The sequence below is a fragment of the Vanessa tameamea genome, chromosome 26, assembly GCF_037043105.1.
Source record: "Vanessa tameamea isolate UH-Manoa-2023 chromosome 26, ilVanTame1 primary haplotype, whole genome shotgun sequence".
Taxonomy (NCBI): domain Eukaryota; kingdom Metazoa; phylum Arthropoda; class Insecta; order Lepidoptera; family Nymphalidae; genus Vanessa; species Vanessa tameamea.
In genome coordinates, this window is record NC_087334.1 from 2,003,875 (window position 1) to 2,024,546 (window position 20,672).

Sequence of the window (20,672 nt, forward strand, 5' to 3'; positions counted from 1 at the left end):
TATATTATATTGTGTAATAAAAATTTCCGTAAACGAAGGAATTAATTCACAACAACAGTTCGGGTGGATTAAAGGGCAGGACCCATTTATTAATATTTTAGGTCACTCAAAACTGATGAGTAGTATAATCTGATGTATTTGTGTGTGTATGATTTTGATATGACAATGCATAAATTTTACTCCATATTCGAATTCGTTAAACAATCATATTTGTGCAAAACTCTCACGTCCTTGTCTAAAGTCTTTCTAAAAACCACTTAATTCGACAACGAACGATATCGTCAATGCGTCATTGTAGATGTATCGTTGTTATTACCCACACAAACAAGTAGTATGTGCACGTCACTTTCATCCAATGGATGATGTATGTGTGCGTTGGTCAATGTAACTACACTTTACTCTGCGAAACAATCGTTTTTCAGTCAGTTGATACCGGATTTTCGATAGAGACGGACGTGTTGATGATCGAGACTCGAACTCGTCGTAAATTGTAAATTGTGAACTAGTGTCTTGTTGGGATTAACTCGTACATAGTTCTCGGTGAGTTGCATTGTATCTATTGTATTGTTTGTTCACATTGATCTTCATACGCTTTGCATATTCTACATCCAGAAATAAACTTTTTGGCACAACTCGCCGCGCTTTACCCTTGAAGTGGAGACGAATTGTAATTTCATGTATAAGATTTTTTTTGCAAATGACAATTATGTCCTCATTATGTTTGCAAATTTTAATAATACGTATATTAAACTTTACTTAAGTGTTGCATAATGGATTAAATCGAATAAAACATGCTTGAATTACGTTGATTGTCATTGACGTAATCTGACAACTGTCGGTTACTGTCAGTGCTGTTAGGACTTTGTTACCTAACAGAATACCACATCAATCATCATTTACTACAATGTTATATTTTCTTGTATTAATACTATTTAAATTATAAAAATATTATATAAAAAAAAAAAAACTGAAATTAATTTTTTACTGTTTGCAAATCCATGTGATGCAAGAGATTTGTTGTAAGAAGTTAACAACTACTTACGTATTAACTGTATTAACTGTTATGACAGGTACATCGTTGTGGTTATTTTATTCCGTTTCCGTGCTAACCAAAGCTTCGTTATTTTAATAATCTTTATAAACCTTATAAAGATATTTATTATATGTAATCTTTTTATTGTGGTATTAAAATGTATCCATTGTACTTAATTATATATCTCCAGTATGTTCGTTGTGTTTAAACAGGCAGATGACAACTTTGTTACGATAATTTGAATGCTAACTTACTTAGCAATGAAAATTGTAATTAAAGTTTTGGTAATAACGTAGTTACTTCTTAATATAAAACTAATTTTACTTTCTTATATAAAATTTAAATAATCTGATTCGCAAAGTTAGTTCTTAAGGTCAAACAACAGGTGTTCCTTGAAATGCCATTCACTATGTGATATACAGGTTTCATTTAACGTGTAATCATTTCATTATCACGAGTGCTGTGTTCCTGTTGCGGATCAAAAAAGTATTTAATTAGATTTATAAATTCGATACGATTCGTTAATAGCTATTACGCACTACAAACGGTTATTGTTTAATATATCTTTATTCGTAATATTAAACTTTTATTCGTATCGAGTTTAATTTTACTTCCAAAGTGCCAGTAGTAACTTCGTTGACATTAAAAATGCATTATTTTAAGAATCCTCAATGAATACTATAACTAACTAACGAACAATATGAAGTTAACATTGTTAAGTTTTCCAAATTTAAATAAATTAATCATTTTCTATTTTTTTTTAATGTCAGTTATATTGCAGTTCATCTAATACACTACTCCTACCTTTTTTGCTTAATTGATCAAGTGGTTACAAGATTTAATATCAGTGTCGAGATATATCAAAGGCGTTTTTACAATGTTCAAGACTGTTCAATTATGTCTGGGCATCGTAATTTTGAATCTTTGCCAGTAAAATATTTGAATGTACATAAAAAAAAAGATATGCATCGCATTTGAAATGATAAAGATGTCTTTGAACGTACCGAATGAAATATATTAAGTTGTTAAATTTAAAATAGTATAAGCCGACTTAGTGACGTAAAACAAAATAAAATTATGTATGATTGTTAGGTAACATATTCGTATGTGTCTGTCAATAATTGTTTCGCTTCACAAGGAAAAGGTGATCGAATTTTGAATTTTATTTGTTGTAAGCAATTCATCTGTTTTAATTTTTTATTTTTTATTCGTTAAGATTTTTAACCATTTTCATGACTGCTTATTTATTTTTAATTTTTATTAAATTATAGATTGCCCAATTTAAAATAAAAAAGATATATTATGTTTGATACTTAACAAAATAACTAGTTAATTTTTAAATTTCGAATATATTTCATCATCATCATCATTAGCCAATCACAATCTGCTACTTACACACACAGGCCTCTCCCAGAGTGCGCCAAAGCCCCCGATTGTCCTTCCATATCCATCTGATTGGAATATATTTATGTCACAAAAAATAATTCGATATCGAATCTGACATCCAAATCTGTTGAGCTATCTTTACTAGCTCCCTTCCTAACTTGGAATCCTGCGATTTGAGTTGATTTGACATTAGAAACAGTTTTAGATTTACCTTATTTATTTTCTTCATTCATTTATTACATATGAATCAAAATGACGTTTTTTTTTTTAAATCAGTATTTAAACAATTGTCATTATATTATGTCATGCTATTTATACATATGTATACTACTGTAAGTATCCGTGTTTATTAATGTTGTTTAAATATAATTTTTTTTATTTAATTTGAAGTAGAAAATAACATGTTTGTTGAAATGATTAGACCGATTTATTGAATTTTATAAATAATTTTCGGTTTAACACATGTGTGATAGATCTACTAAGTATTTAAAATATGTACCAATACAATAGAGGAAGTCAAGAATTTATCTTGCAAATAACGGAATATTTCTTAATACAGTTGCCGACAAAAATAAATTTAAGCCTAAAGAATATTTTATAATAATTTTTGTAACTATTTTACATAATCAGCCTGTAAATTTCCCACTGCTGGGCTAAGGCCTCCTCTCCCGTTGAGGAGAAGGTATGGAGCATATTCCACCACGCTGCTCCAATGCGGGTTGGTGGAATACACATGTGGCAGAATTTCGTTGAAATTAGACACATGCAGGTTTCCTCACGATGTTTTCCTTCACCGCCGAGCACGAGATGAATTATAAACACAAATTAAGCACATGAAATTTCAGTGGTGCCTGCCTGGGTTTGAACCCGAAATCATCGGTTAAGATGCACGCGTTCTAACCACTGGGCCACCTCGGCTCTAAACTATTTTATTTTCAAATAATTTCCACATACTAATCGTCCTTGTTTAATTTAAATTAATTACTGATTTTTATTGCTAGTAGTAGAATACACGGCCTATAATTTAAATATAATTGCATATATTAATGCAGCGTCGTTTCTCAGAGAACTTCTCAGAAATAAGAACATTGTATTATAAAACTTCACCAGTAGATGATAAATTCTATTCTGTTTTTATAGAATAGATATGAATGAGATCGTGGGTTACGAGTAGATTATATAACTCGTGTTGACAACATATTGGCAATGGTATAGCCGATGCATAATGCCAATGAATAAAAGTGACGTACCATCTCTTCTAAAATATATAATTGCAGCCATACGACTGCTCATTATATTATTTAAAATATGTCATGGAATATGATAAATAAATGGAATTAAAAATATATTTAAAGAGTACATCAAATTGGATTTAATTTGAACTTATTACTTAATAGTAAACCCATCACCTAATCCCACACCCCGCTCTTAAGGACATCAATACCAAATTTCATTCGAATCCAGAAGTTCGTGCAATATTAATAAATGTCAAAATACACATATTTTCCGCATATAATAATATTAATAAAGCACATTCTTATAAGTCAGTCTTAAACTATTGCATTATAAAATGTATTATATTCAAGTATGTATAACCATTCTGCAATTTGCTCTAATTTAAGCTAATTTTCCTCTTATTGTCGCCCACGGAGGACTGTTCCCGACGGATGTGACGCTATTTATAGAATGTTCGAGAAACAAATAAAAATACTGCTCAGAAAATTTTAAAAGGAATGCGAAATATTTTTGACCTTAGGGACTTCAAGGTTGAACGTGGTGTGAGTCGCTTCTAGAAACTTCTTTATTCTAGGTACACATAAAAATGATAGACTATTCGAAGCTACAAGAAACTTTAAAAAATCATTCGAAACTTTTGGCTGAAGTTTGATAATAGAAACTTGTACAATACATTAACAAAATGGACACAATTGTACCAAAAATATTGCCTTTTCTAAATTTGTCTATTGACTGATTATATCTGTGGACATTGTTAACTGGCTGTGATTTGAGCAAACAAATCTAGTAATGCTATGTATTGTAACTGTGTTCGTACTGATACATATGTATATAGATATTTAGTCATTGAATTTGTTATGATTTGCCAAACGATCGCAACTGATCCCGATCTTCAATTCCAATGCTATTAAACCATGATCGAAACGTATCGATTTTCAAGGGTTATGTTTTGCTTTCACATTCACCTTTGAATATGTAACTATTTTAATGTAATTATATAATATAGAATAATAATTTATTTAAGGCAAATAGTTGTCCGTTTTGGGATATATCTGGAGGGTACAAGAGTCTCTGTTGTTTTAGGTTAAGCACTAATAATATCTTTACTATTGCTTTAAATTAAATTGAATTCATATGTAAACTGTTCTTCAATATTATTCATTCGACTGTGTATTCGTGAAATTGATTGGAACTAATTCAGTAAGAACTGAAATAAATGATGAATTTATTTAGTCAAATGATGAATTAATAAATTTAGTAATATAACCTTTGCTTTTTGGCCTCATAAGGCTGCTAGCGAAGAATTTATTTGAACAGTACATTCTTACCGATGAACTCTTACTTATTGGTAAGAATATTCAATAAAATATAGAATAATCATATTCATTCAATAAAATTATAGTTAAAGCAATGCTTGATAATCCAAACGTCATCAAAGTCGTTAGTTAGATGCCCACTTGACGTCAGACTTGTGTTAGTGACGCCACAAATTACAATACTCAAAAATTTTTTTTTTTGCCGTTAGCGTAATTTGATATTTATCTTAAAATAAATTATATACGTTGTAATTAATATTGCGTTCAATAATTATGTACATACTGGCGCGATATTTACTGATATACACTTGATGATACTAGAAGTTGTAAAATTATCTTCAGTGATATGACCATGCGTGTTCAGATGATGAATACCAATAGCACGAGTCGAGCATCTGTCCTGTCGTGTAAGTCATTTTTTAAATATATGATTGGTAGTCAACCAGGCAAATAGGCACCTAAAGAGCTATTCTATTAACACAATGAACTGGAAGCAACTACAATCATATAACGGCTATGACCGATTCTATTTATTTATATCGGTTATGACACGATCTCGATCTAATTCCGATTTAACTTCGACCAGCCAAAAGGATCGTTGGTTCAGTAGAATAGGAAGAAGACTGAACGGCAACGATATCGTTTCGATTCAATTGCGATTCAGTAAGAATTTATTGGTAGAATTGTCGTCCTGAATACAGAACACGATCGTTAAATGTCAGAATATGATATACTTTAAATAATAATAATAAATGTTTATTTCATCAATAACCAACACAGTAGTTAATGGTAGTAACGCGCGCGTGTGTGTGTCTCTGTATATGTGTGTGTGTGTACGTATCTAAATTTCGTGTGAAATTTTCATGTGTAAATGGCTAACTGTATTGATATCCAATCCAATCTACAAAAGATGATAAAGTAATAATTCAAATTGAATAATCTAAATAACTTATACTGTTAGATGGCTTTCAATATTTCATGGAATAAGGTCAGATTTTAGTACTATTCGAAATATTAACCACTTTTTATTAGCTGACTTTCATTGCTTTTTTGTGAATAAAAGTATGACATTGTCTGACTCATAACAACCATGGGACAATTCAGATCGATTCGTTCCTCCTTGCTGTATATAAAATAAATATAATCATAATCAGCCTGTAAATTTCCCACTGCTGGGCTAAGGCCTCCTCTCCCGTTGAGGAGAAGGTATGGAGCATATTCCACCACGCTGCTCCAATGCGGGTTGGTGGAATAAACATGTGGCAGAATTTCGTTGAAATTAGACACATGCAGGTTTCCTCACGATGTTTTCCTTCACCGCCGAGCACGAGATGAATTATAAACAAATTAAGCACATGTAAATTCAGTGGTGCCTGCCTTGCTGTATGATAGAACAAATAAACAAATACACCAACGCTTTAATTATACTAGTAGAGATTCCATATTTAAAAAATCAGTAATTAAATAGCCCATGAAACGGTTTCTTAATTATTACCTAGAAACACCTCATCACGGTATAAACTTGACTCGTACGGACAACTAACCCAAGAATTGTTACGTCACATCCCATTCCAGTCATAATGATTACACGAATAATTCCTACACGTGATCCAAGTCTATAAAATTGTATATTCAGATTGTGATTTTGACATCTTGTTAAAGATTTGCAAAGCAATAATTTTTAAAGACTTACATGACTCATGACTTAAGACAAGGTTAGCTTACGTCTATTTTTGAACCAATGATAGATGAATTTCACTATCGGTTGTCAAAGTCAAAAATCTTTATTCAATATAGAGTTGTTACACTTGCTTATTGATAGTCAATAATCTAACACCAGTTCGGAAATTAACACCTCGAACCTCAGAAGAACCGGCGAAAGAAACTCAAAAACTCAGGTGGAATGGATAAAACGTGAAAATGTAACAAATTAATAAACTCATTTTCGCATTAATAATATTAATTTTTGACGTCAAGCTTATCATCAGGTATATAAATAATACTTTTATTTATATATAAAATAACCATCAAGAAATTATTTTCCACCAACTATATAATACATATAGTTATTACACAATTTATTATACATAACCTGCATTTACATAAATTCTGTTAATATTATAAATGTGAAAAATTCGATTTCTCTTACTTTATTTGATAATTCATTAAGAAAAACGGCTCAGCGGATCTTGATAAAATTCTGAATAGCGGATTCTAGCATTAACATAGATTGTGAAGAGTCAAGCTTGTAGCTTCTGTTTCTGACAGAGATTATAATGGATTTATCTTTTTAATAAATATTGCGATAGCCCAATCAGTCTAAAGCAATCCATTACTTTTTACAAAGACAAAGGTTTATGTACTACTAGTAATATGCAAGTATTATATATTATAAGCACGAGGCAGATGGAAAAGTACTGACTTTAAGTCTCAGTTACTATTGTGAATATTTTCTCATAAGCATATTAATGACAGACGCGGTCGTAGATAATTTGTTAACAAATGATACTGAAAATAATATAGGAGAAAACAATTACATTTTGAAATTGAATCACAAATTGAATTGAAAAAGCTGTAACAGAAGACTTATCAAATCAATTTGCGTAAATTTGGAAGTCAAATCAGACTTCTGAATCAAATTCCAATTGATTCAGAATGTGGTTTAAAACTCGTCATTATTATATTATTAACAATTCTAGAATTATCCAAATAATTCTTCCTCCCCTCCTCTTCTTCTCTCATATTAAGGTTCCTCGTTTACAACCTCTTTTCACCTAACCTCAAAATATCTTGACAATATATAAATCGAATTCTAATGAAGATATTTTTTATCCACATGACAACACTAATGTTAATTGTAATACTTGGTAATATTATGCAATATTTAGTTGCACAGCGTATTAGATGAAAACACGTGCTAGACGTTCACGCAATTGTAACCCGTATTATGTAGACACAAAAATCATCATCGCTTGCATAAAATATAAGATAATTTCATGTAACGTGATACCTCATATGACGATTGTTAAAATAATGTCTTTGTATATAAATAGAATTACGATTAATTGCTTTTTTTTAAATATAATTTATTTAAGTAGGCTTTTATAAAATATATTCGAAGATTCGATATGTGTGTTAGTCTTGCACGAAGTTTTTAATTGGAGTGTAGCCTCTATTAAGAATCGCCGTCAAGAACACCCGGGCAAGTGCTTCTGAATTTTCATATACTTAATATGTGTTTATAATTTATGTCGTGGTCAGTCTTAAAGCTGAAAATTGTAAAGCTGATAGTTCTATCAAACAAGTATACACTAAAACGCAAGTGTTGTGGTATAAACTCCAAAAAATGCCTTAGTCCAGCAGTAAGACGTTTACAAGCAGTTACTTACTTTCCTTTTTTCTTAATTTAGCAACTAGCAGTTTGGATAATGCCCAAAAAATTGGTACGAATTATGCGTTCGAGTAGAAGGCTTACTAGATAATTTCTCATATACATTATTGTGTTTGTCGTATTAAATTTTTGGTATCGTTTGTCGTTTTTTTGCTGAAAAATATCCTGGCAATTATATTCTACTTTTGACAATACTCTGGACGAATCACATAAAACCTTGCTCCGTTACGCAATATATCATTTAGTTTGACGTTGAGTAACAGGTAGCTAAACTCATTAATATTATTTTAAAGCTTAAAACGATGTTTTGACAAGATGGTGGGACGTTGTGAGTGATCGTTATAAATTGGCTTTGTCTTTTGAAATTTGTAAACCGCTTGAAATAATTCGTCAAATAATATGGTCTTAACAATTTCACCGATACACAAATCATAGCTCTACAATATGCGTTTAATCTTACCCCTTGTAAAACTTTTTTCAATGTTTATAAGGAGAAGGTCAAGGGCCATGCTCTGATGAAACGTTGCTTATGGATCACATAAGGTCATTGAACTACAAGAACAATGCTGAACGTATCATAACCGTCGTTGGTTCAATGGTATTGAATTATAATGTATATATTTTTTTTATTGATAAAATTTAATTTATTGGTTTTTAGAGTTCGAAATGCAAAATAAATTATTTTTTATTAATTAAATTCTATCTAAGGAACAACTTGCTTATGCATTTATTTCGATAGAGCCTTGAAACTCTTGAAAATTAACAGTTGAAGTTTGAAGTGTAAATTATTGATATGCCTTTTTTACCTGGTACTCCTCCTATTTGTTCATTTTACTCAATATTTTAAGTACAAAATAAAAATGTACAAAACGAAAAAAACGCGTACTTATGTACGTGCGCGTTCTACTTCTTCGGCATAATAAAATGGCTTTTAATAGCATGCACATAACTAATTAGACTAAAATAATAATTTGGTACTCTTATCATTTTGTCATCAAATGCCAAAATGTATAAATTCAAAAAATAAATAAAATTCAAATTTTTAATCTGCATAATTTAACTAGATAGAAAAAAAAATAGAGTATACAAATATTCGTTTTCGTTATATTATACTTGCTTTAAAAGTGAACACACTTAATTTAAAACATAATAAAAGATGACTAATATGCACTTAAAACTCTCTAAATGCCAAAACATTAATAGAATTGTCTTAAACACCTGATCCTACAGGTCAAATGACTTAGATGAGCCTAAAGTTTATATTTAGCCGAACAAATGACCAGTCATAGGAAAATTTTACTTGATGCCAAATTGACTTGCCAAGTCTGTAACCGTAAACATCACGGTTTGATCTAAATCCATTCTTGTAGAGGACACTCCCTCAATTGCCCTCTTAAATATGTGTAACGTATTACACGGGTTATCCAACATTTTGGCACCTGAATTTTCATTATTCTTTTCCAAATACCTACAGAACTTCGTTAAAAATAGATTAAGAATAGATTAATTGTAAATTATTACCGATGGCTCAGTCATATGTGAACATAAGGTATTGTAAATACAGGTATTCAGACATACATTTTAGTAACAAAAATTGAGTCACTCAATCCTGAAATCCGACGGCAGAAATAATCGTTTGTCGCTGTTTTTATCTATTTTACATTCGGATTTGTCGGAAACCAACTTGAGGCCGGTCAACTTAAATTGCGCGTATTATACGCAAAAATTTACGGTACTAAATTAGTAATATGGAACAAATTATCTTGTCCATATTTGGCACTATCCCAAAGTATGTTGTAGCCATCCATTGATGGCATTCAAAGATCATCCGACATTGATACCATTTTAGTCCTTGACGTCATCACACCTGGGGGTGTGCCGATTGGAAGATAGCCGAGCGCGTGCATTACACCCTGTGCGCAAGTCTGTGGGAGTAACTCACGTGATTTTGTTTATAGTTCGTTTACGTCTTTTATATTGTTTATTCAATACAGTTTAATCTAGTAAATCTCTCCGAGATATATTTTATGAGATGACATAAACAGGTACTATTACCCTTCTATCTTTAAAATATAATAATGGAATGGCTCCAAAAGCGGCATATCTTATTATTTCCAGAAATTCAAAAATAAAGCAACCATGCAAAGGACAGATTACATTCAAAATGATGACCTAAAATGTTGTAATACGTCCTCACCCTAACTAATATTATAAATATGAAAGTTGGAGAGTGTGTTTGTTTATTTGTTTGTTCGTTACGCTTTCACGTCTACCTACTCAAATAATCATGAAATTTTTCATACACGCTGTCATAAGTACTTAGAAACACATGGTACCTAACATAAGCCCCCTTTACACGCGGTGAAGCCGAGAACGGAAGCTGGTCATGTATAAACAAATAATTTTGGCACAATAATATTCCATTTACCATACAAGCCACAAAATAACGTACGTAAAAGTCGCCCGTATTATGAATCCGAATTTCTAAAAAAAAAGTTTGGTTTATTAATTGGCCCAATATTTGAAATGATAAGACCAAGGCTGGCCAAAGGTAACCCGTAATCTTCCAATTGATACAGCGCAGTCAATTGGCCGTAAATCAAGCGACGGAAGTCTACACTTTGTTGTTCCGTGTTTGTTTGTCTTATAATCGCTGAAACGCCGTTTTTCAAACAAATATCGTTTTTAAAGGAAAAATCGGTTCTTACATCACTATTTGCATTATTATATCTCGTTCGTTTTATAATATTAGTGTTTATTTGTATTTGAAAATATCATTTATATATTTTATTACTGTATTTCTTCAATTTGGACCAACTTGGTACCATTTTCCTAGATTCTATTAAAATAAATTTTATGTATGTAGACTGTTTATAATGTTACTTGAAACCTTTGTTGATTAAAAAAAATGTAATAAACATAATGAATCAAGTAACTTTAATAGTTTTAAATAGGAAATAATGTTTCAAAACATTTCAATTTTTTTTTAATTATAACTATACTCTGACGATGTTTTTTTTTTAAATTCAATGACATAAATACAGTTTCATAAATTCTTACAAACTTTGACGCATAAAATAACAAAAGTTATTAAACACCATGCTAGATGCACTTAGGGTTTTATTGCTACTTAAACTAAATATAAATATGTTTACACGTTGTATTGTACTTGCTGTCGCATCGTGGGCGTGGAATTTTGTTTGTGAGTACATAAGTACTTACTTAGATAATTTATATATCTAGATTATTTATTTATATATTTATTTGCGGCACTGCAAAAGAACTAAAACAAATGAGCAAACTTTTTTATCTTGGTGTGCGTGACAGCTTGATAATCACCAAACGTGACTTTACTTGTGTGCGTGAGGTGCATAGCTTTCTTAATTACGATTATGATAGTAGTGATATAAAAATAATTAATTGAATAAACACATGTTGCTAAGATTTGCGTTGTTGCGAGATTGCAGTGTACATTTTACAACACAGGCACAAAATGTATCAGTACCCAGTTGATGCACAGTGGGCAATTTACGTATTAAGACAAACCGATAATGAAATCGCAAATAATAATAATTATCAGAATCCGTGGAAAGTAGTACGGAGTCAGAGCGACTTCGAATCCGTAATAAATGAAAAGTAGTCGGTTAGGTAAAAAGGTAATATTACTGTGCTTAAAAATTATACTGAAATTTAATTTGCGCTGACGACCATGAAATGTTAAGGAATTACTATAATTGTATATTTAAGTAAAGTATTATTCTTATATTATTTCTTGGTGCCACGCTTCGTGAAAGCCTGTTTCGGTAGGTACCACCCACTCATCAGATATTTTACCGCCAAACAGCAATACTCAGTATTGCTGTATTTCGGTTTGAAGGGTGAGTGAGCCAGAGTAATTGCAGGCACATGGGTCGTAACATGTTAGCACCTAAGGTTAGTGGCGTATTGATGTGATGTAAGGAATGGTTAAAATTACGTACAGTATCAATGCCAACGGTGGTGACCACTTACCATCAGATGGCTCATTTGCCCGTCCGCCTACCGATTACGTAAAAAAAACGGATGCATTTACGAAGGTCATTATTCCATTAAAAAACGAAACGCAGTTACGATAGATTGAGATAAATAAAACCAAATTGAAGCAGATTCAGTGTCAAATGACGCTGGACCATTTATATTAATTTAAGCCGTGACGTAGGTAAGAAGTGAAGAGGCGTCAATGGTAATGTTCGGTCATGATAATGCTAGCTGTGTATTATTTAATCTCTTATGAGTCTAAGTTTTAAAGGTCAACCTCCGGACAACTATAAAGTTATTTCGACACCCTCCACGCATAAAGTCGTAACATGATTTTTGGTCAAAATGAGATTTTGGTACTATAAAGCGAAAAGCCATATTATAAAACTATATTTTTTTTATTTCCTCTAAATACCGAGATTTTAACTCCCTAACGGCCGAATACTAAAACGTCCCTCAAATCAAACACTCAGTTGAGCGCTACTAACTTTGAGCAGCACCTAAATTTAAATGATATTCTCAAACGTCACTCGTGCAATTTGAGGGCGTGATTAGCTGAGTGATCCTCAAATGTTTTTTTTTTTATGAAAAAATATAAATAAAAGAGTCGGTTTTCGATGACCATTTTATTTTGAGTTCGGTTTACGCAGAATGTAATTGTCGTAATGATATAATACTACTATACTAATAGTCTTATCATATTTAAACTCCCGCGCATATCGTCCGCGTCGTGTCCTCGGTCGGGCCGACTTGCGTTGATTTATATATTACAGCGCGCACAAGTGAACCATGCCTCAGTTCCGACGTCGTACAATGTAAGAACAGAATATTACTAAGGTGTTAAAAAAGTAAAAATACAAGAAACTGTTTGTTTTTTATATTTTAATGTTTTGTGAAGAAATTATATATTTATATATTATTTTTATTTTTTACCAAAATATGAATTTTTCATTCAACGAAGAAGCCTTATAGTCTCTAACCTACAATCAGTGCTTTGTTCTAAAATTAATCACAAACTGTATTTGGTGGCTCAGCAATGCAAAGTTGATAATTAAAAATAGCTCTCTTGAAAAATCACAAATTTTGTTATACGACTTCAAGCACGGGAGTGATCGATTGTAAGTACTCATTCCCAAGCCTTAAGCCATACTTTGGCAGCGCCTGAACTGTCTCCTATTTTATAGGATTAATATTCCATCGGACTATGAGAACGAAAGTGTTCCTTCACTCAAATACCATGTGTACATTTATAATTTATCCTAACTAATTTGATATATGCAAAATTGGGTTTGTATGTTTGTTAAGCTTTCACGTTTTAATTACTCGACTGATCATCAAACCTTGCACCTTCCTCGCCTCACCAGCAGACGAAGCCGTGAGTGGAATCTAGAGGCACTATAATTTCTTTGGCGCAGTTTGCCATTCGCAACGCGTTCTGGCCCCGGTGAGAATTAAACCGTTTAAGAAATATTGCTGTTCCATTAATATTATTCGAAATAACAACCGCAAAAATAGCAACATAATTTCAAAAGAGGCCGAGGTGATTGTGCCTAGATTATCCTAGGGGCCTTTGAAGTGTTTAACAATTTAGTCCCCTCTTTGCAGTCATACGACATTTAACAGCCAATGAGTAAGAACTTTAAAGTCGCACGATTATTAATACCCCTGCGTTAAACGTATGAGCTACCCGTTTCGAATTCGCACGGGTACTATGGCCAATTGATCTATTCGCCCATACGTCATTCTAACCAGTGCCAATACAATGGTCTGTGTTTTTATTGTGTCATGTTGTACAGGAAATCAAACTACAGAAGCACCAATAAACATTGTTTTAGTTTGAACGAGAGAAGCTAGTTATTAAATAAAAGAAACAATAATGTTAATACACTAATACCGATTTAACTATAAACCAAAAGTAAACTTATTAAATATATTACGTTGCAAAATATAATATAACACAAAGTAATTATATTTTTAGAATATAATAACATCGTTTTACAGTACGAGGCATAGTTTTCCGCCTAGTTAACAGATAAAACATTTGCTTACATTGAAAACATTGAAGTGTTCCGTACAATACTAAATGGACATATCGGTAACATCTATATAAATAAATAACTAGCCACTTATCGCTTATTAACTTATTTTATTAACGATCTAAAACACCCAGGCCTCAAAAACAAATTAAAAAAATCATCGAAATCAGTCAACAGAAACTGTTTAGGAGGAGTTCAGTTACATACACATCTACGGAAGATTTATATGTGATAAATATGTATATAAAAATAAATATTTTTTTAAATTGGTTTTGGCATAAGAATGAATTATGGAATCTTCTTAATGCAATTTGAGAATGCATTATAACAAAGTTATCAAGTGATAATTCCACGGCTGTTCAAACTCAGAATTCTTAAACATGTATTTTTTTAAACTAAGGTCTAAAGAGCTGACTAAGGCGAGCTGACAAAGGGAGGATTGATTGAGTTGAAATGAGTTTAAATCATACGAGTGGCAATAATATTTTTTAATTTACCTACTTCGATTGTAACTCTTGAAGGTCGGATAATTATAGAATTCTTAGCGTAGATAAAATTAACTGTAATTAGTTCATCGGATGGTATGATTTGTGTTATTTTGCTTATTAGATAATAAGTAGGTTTGATATTTCAAAATGGGTAGGCAGACTGCCAAGTGGACCACGTGATGGCAGTTACCCCTTTCCATAGACATTGGTACTGTTAGAAATATTGATCCTTAAATCAGCGATGTCCCACCAACCTTGGGAACTAAAAAGTTATGTCCCTTGCGCCTTTAGCTACACTGGAAACTTAAAACTGGAACCCAACAATACTAAATTGCTGTTCGTTGAGTGGGTGCTACCCAGACGGTCATGCACAAAGTCCTGTCACCGAGTTTTTTTTTGGATCTGTTTTCTAACAGTGACAATGGCTTATCCTGAAATGCTGAAGAGCCACTTGTAACCGTTTCAAAATAAAAAAGCCTTATGTTAGCCTAAATTAGTTGTAAGCTAATTGTAAAATTCCACAAGTAAAACTCCAATGTGTTGAACTGTTAGGCGTAATAATTGGGAGTGCAAAATAATCATAATTTAATTTGAAACGTCATATTAATACTATAAAGCAGGGCTGTGCCAATAAAAATTAATAAATGTACTGGTAGACAGTGTTCAGGTGGTCAAATAAGCTTCCTTCAAAATTATCCATCTTTGTGTAATATTGGTGCGGTAAATCAAAAACACGTCGCGGGCCGCATAAATATAAGCTGCGGGCCGTGTTTTGGACAGCCCTACCATAAATAATGAGGCTCTGAATTAGTAATACTTTGCCAAACGTGATAATCATATGATATTACAGGATTTGGCGCGAATTAAATTTGTTGATTTGCGCCAATTTGTGCGCAATATGTGCAATGTAGCGAATAAAAAAAAAATGAAAATTGACAGAAATAGTACAATTTATCCATCATAATAGTTTATTAATTAAATGAGAACAGAGAGACAAATTAATGCTAACTATGAAAAGGAGACATCTCCCACAGATTTAAACTATCATTCAGCTGCAGCAGCGAATCATGTTATCCAAGATGTCATGTCTAATATCTTATAAAAAAAAACAATATTAATATTCTTTTTTCAAAATTTAATTACATTGGTATCAGACCAATCAGAATCTTATTACAAATGCGAAAATAACTGTTTTTTTTTGTTTTCTCATCACGTCTGAACCACTGAATCAATCCTCATATGTAAGAGCTATTCAAATCCTGGATAAAGATATAATTTATAAAAGTACTAGTTATGATCCGGGGATTTAAGGTATTTTAAAAGTAATCTATGTTCTTCGTGGAGTAATAACTTGTTCATACCACATCAAAATCGGTTCAGTAGTTTAGCCGTGAAAGAGTTACTTTCGCATTAATAATATTAGCATAGATTATATAGTTGGTCCGCACTGGATGCGAAAATACAGAGAACAATGGCTATCTCTGGAGGAGGCCTTTGCCTTTCGTCGAGACGGTTCTTGCAATAATAAACTATACAGAAAAGAAAAAAAATAATGCATGCACACTGTTTCTAAACTGTACAGTACAGATACCGTGAAGCTAGAAATAAAAGACTTTTTATTTCTATTTAAGTATTTATTATATAGTTCGTCAAGTTTTATTATAAATTTTGTTCATATAATACTAATCAAATATATATTTGTTACAGAATCGGGCACATGTTCTCCTAACGAAGTTTTTCAAACACGAAAATACCGCCCAGAATGACCTACCTACCCTTCAGGAGCAAGCCGTTCAAAATCCTCTGCAATTACCTGAACACGTAAAACACGTAAAAAACCAAAGGGACACAAGCTCATAGTGATATTATAATAGTTCCTCTATTTATTCAAATACAGTGATATTAGTTATAAGTAGCTAAGTGCCATATTGACAATGATTGTGTTAAGTGTACTTTTAGTTTTGTTGAAAGTTGTGGTGGCGGACAGGAGGCACTTGCCCCCTACGTGTGAAAGGTGAGTTATTTAATTATATATATATTAATACTGAAGACAATAATGACAAAACAAAAGTAAATACTAATAATAAATATTGGACATCACATACATTACTCTGATCCCAATGTAAGTAGCTAAAGCACTTGTGTTATGGAAAATCAGAAGTAACGACGGTACCACATACACCCAGACCCAAGACAACATAGAAAACTAATGAACTTTTTCTACATAGACTCGGCCGGGAATCGAACCCGGGACCTCGGAGTGGCGTACCCATGAAAACCGGTGTACACACTACTCGACCACGGAGGTCGTCAATTATGGCATTTGTTTAAAGATTTACCGAATTACAATGTAACTTTGTACATAATATGAATTTATGTTACTGATATTATTAGTGCAAAATTTTAGATGGATGTTTGTTACTCAATCATGCCAGTACAGAACAGCTTAATGGATCTTAATGTCATTTGGCACAGAGTTAGTTTGTAGCCTGGAATAGCACATATGCTACTTTTTATCCCTAACACCGCGTGCAAGGGGAGGGGATCACCTAATACGCAAGCTAATACTAGTGTATATTAATCTTTACTAATATTTATCTACGAAATTATGAAAAAAAAATCCATGGAGGTAGTTTGTTACCGGGGAGGGACATAGGTTAATTTTTTTTAATCCACCCCTTGAGGGGTATAATGCCGTTACGGTTTTTGTGCTATAGGTAGAGTTGGTAAATTTCAGCTAGTAGCTTGTATTCCTGGATTCGATCTAGGGTATATTATAAAGCATCGTAATCCGATACGACTAGAGAGAGAAGTACCATTGCCAGCTTAACTATAACCTACCCAGGAAGAGCCGAGATGGCCCAGTGGTTAGAACGCGTGCATTTTAACCGATGATTACGGGTTCAAACCCAGGCAGGCACCACTGAATTTTCATGTGCTTAATTTGTGTTTATAAAACAACGGGAGGAAACCTGCATGTGTCTAATTTCAACGAAAATTCTGCCACATGTGTATTCCACCAACCACCTTGGAGCAGCGTGGTGGAATATGCTCCAAACCTTCTCCTCAAAGGGAGAGGCGGCCTTAGCCCAGCAGTGGGAAATTTACAGGCTGCTAATGTAACCCAGGACGAAATATGGAACGTTATAATATTATATCACTATATGGATGTGACATTGAAAACACGATTTTTATAAAAATATAAATATATACCTATGTATGTATAATATATAAAATAAATGAGACGGGTTTTTTTAACGCCTAACTGTAAACTTATTAAACCAACATAATAAAACGAATACCAGACAATGCGCGTTTCTGTGAGTTTTGATATATAAAACTAGTTTTCGGCCGCTTTGACCTCGTATTTATTTTGGGGTTTGGTTATAGGTATATAAAAGTAGCCTATGTCCTTGCTTGGGGTTCAAACTTGCTTTATACTAAATTTTATCAAATTCGATTCAATATTTTGGTCGTGATAGCGTAACAGACAGAGTATCTTTCGTATTTATAATATGAGTAGACATTTTATTAGTAACCCCGCGTCGCAGTTCACCCGCTTTAATTTAAACTATTTACGTGACGAGCGTAAACTTCATATACTACTTGGTGGTAGGGCTTCGTGCAAGCCCGTCTGGGTAGGTACCACCCACTCATCAGATATTCTACCGCCAAACAACAGTACTCAGTATTGTTGTGTTCCGGTTTGGAGGGTGAGTGAGTCAGTAACTACAGGCACAAGGGACATAACATCTTAGTTCCCAAGGTTGGTGGCGCATTGGCGATGTAAGCAATGGTTAATATTTCTTACCACGCCATTGTCTATGGGTGGTGGTGTACACTTACCATAGGTGGCCCATTTGCTCGTCCGCCAACCTATACCATATTTTTATTTATAAAGGAATTAAAATAAAATTTGAATATAAAAAGACTCATTTCAGTCAAGGTGAACTAACTAAACTGTAAGAAATGTTCGTCAAATTTCGTTATCAGCAAAGTAATTATATTACATTTAAATTTGGCAATCCAATCCAATCAAAAATTTATCTCATGTCCTTGATTCGATCTGAATAATGGCTACTTGAACTCATTTCGCCGCTATATGCGAACAATTGACATTGAGGTTTAAATGAAGACATATCGGTCGCTAGGAATCGCTTTAATTATAAATCAAAGTCGCTCCTCATCTGTCTGTTTGTGAGAAAACCGGCCCAGTGCGAGTAGGATTCGCATACAAGGGGTTCCGTACCATTATCTACAAAAACGGTAAAAAAATCATGTTTGTTGTATGGGAGCTGCCTTAAATATTTTATTTTGTATGTTAGTATCTGTTGTTATAGCGGCAACAGAAATAGATTATCTGTGAAAATTTCAATTATCTAACTATCACGGCTCATGAGATACAGCCTGATGACAGACGGACGGACAGCGGAGTCTTAGTAATAGGGTTCGTTTTACCCTTTGGGTACGGAACCCTAAAAACTGATTTCCATACGTCTTTTAACAATGGACGAATTGGTTAGGAAGCTTTACGTGTATGTGTAATTAATTAGGGTTTTTAAATTGGATAAATTATGACAGTGATTATTTAAGATTTAAAAAAATCATGCCGACTGCGTGCATTGACGTCCCGTAAACCAATGGTATAATATGTTTTTTTATGTAAGCCCTTATTGTATCCAAATGATACCGGAACGTTCTGGAAACCTTTAATTGAAAAGGTTTTGAGCTTATTTCTTGTTTCATATACATGCGACGGAATATTTGAAAACTTATCCATAAAGAGCAGCTTCTTCTTTTCCCTGTTCGTGTTCCAATCTATTTGGGATCGGAGCATGCCTTATCTTTCTATTCTCCTTTATCATAAATCTCTCTCAAATCTCTCCACACACTCCATCCACGTCTTCTTAGGTCGTCCTCTTCCCATCCCTCCCTTTATGCTCATCCGCATAGAGCAGCGTGGTGTAACTTCCTCCTCAAACGGAGAGGCTACCCAACAATGAAACGTTAAACTCACAAGTAGTAGATTATCAAACACATACAAGTAACTTTAACTTTAACCAAAAAGCACATGAAAATTTATTGGCGTTTAGGTTACTCCACAATAATCGGTTAAGATTCAGGTGTTTTGTTCAGCGAACGTAGGTTTAAAAATGTTAAGCGCAGTTACTTTCCAATTTAGGTGTACCAAGTACAGTAGGGATCATGGCAACGGTACTTATATACTAATATTCTATAAACCAAAACCTCTATATTAAAAAATTGGCCTCTTTATTTATTTACATTAATTAACATTCTATTTTAAAAATAAACATTATATAAAAAAACTGTTTCTTTAAGCAACAGAATCACTATTGTAGATTGTCCTTTTAAGTTTTTCTTTTACTAGTGTTGTTCCTTTTAAAATACATTAATAAATGTCAGTGATATTCATAAAATAATCATTGAGTAATCTAGTAAAAGAAATAAGTCATTATTTTATCTTGAAAATGTTGCCCCTAGAGGCCTCACTTACCTTAGGGGCCCTAGTGCACCGCATCGCCTTGCACCATGATAGCTACGTCACAAACAACAAATTATCCATACTATATATATACACATAGATACGCTACATATAGTATGTAAAAACGGATGTCATATCTATATATTATGTAAAAAGAACATTAATGCAAAATTGTAGATAAAATGTTTTATTTAAAAACAAAGCTGAATGCAGTCGCGATTATACCGGAAGGCACGTGGCCTTGTCCGTTTGTATGTCGTATTAGT

General features: G+C 32.7%; 1 protein-coding gene across 4 annotated transcripts in view; it reads left to right on the forward strand.

The window, feature by feature from the left end:
• Positions 1–407: 407 nt before the first annotated feature.
• Positions 408–20,672, forward strand: part of LOC113398386 (trehalase-like) — a 46,437-nt gene continuing 26,172 nt past the window's right edge. For 3 of the 4 annotated variants that reach the window (XR_010309689.1, XR_010309690.1, XM_064219179.1), the window contains exons 1-2: positions 408–540; positions 16,611–16,917. Coding sequence is in view for 2 of the 4 variants with exons in the window: in XM_064219179.1 (XP_064075249.1) it covers positions 16,838–16,917 (80 nt within the window). In the remaining 2 variants the exon portion in view is untranslated. The remainder of the gene's footprint in view (positions 541–16,610; positions 16,918–20,672) is intronic. The other variant, XM_026637109.2, reaches the window with a different exon arrangement.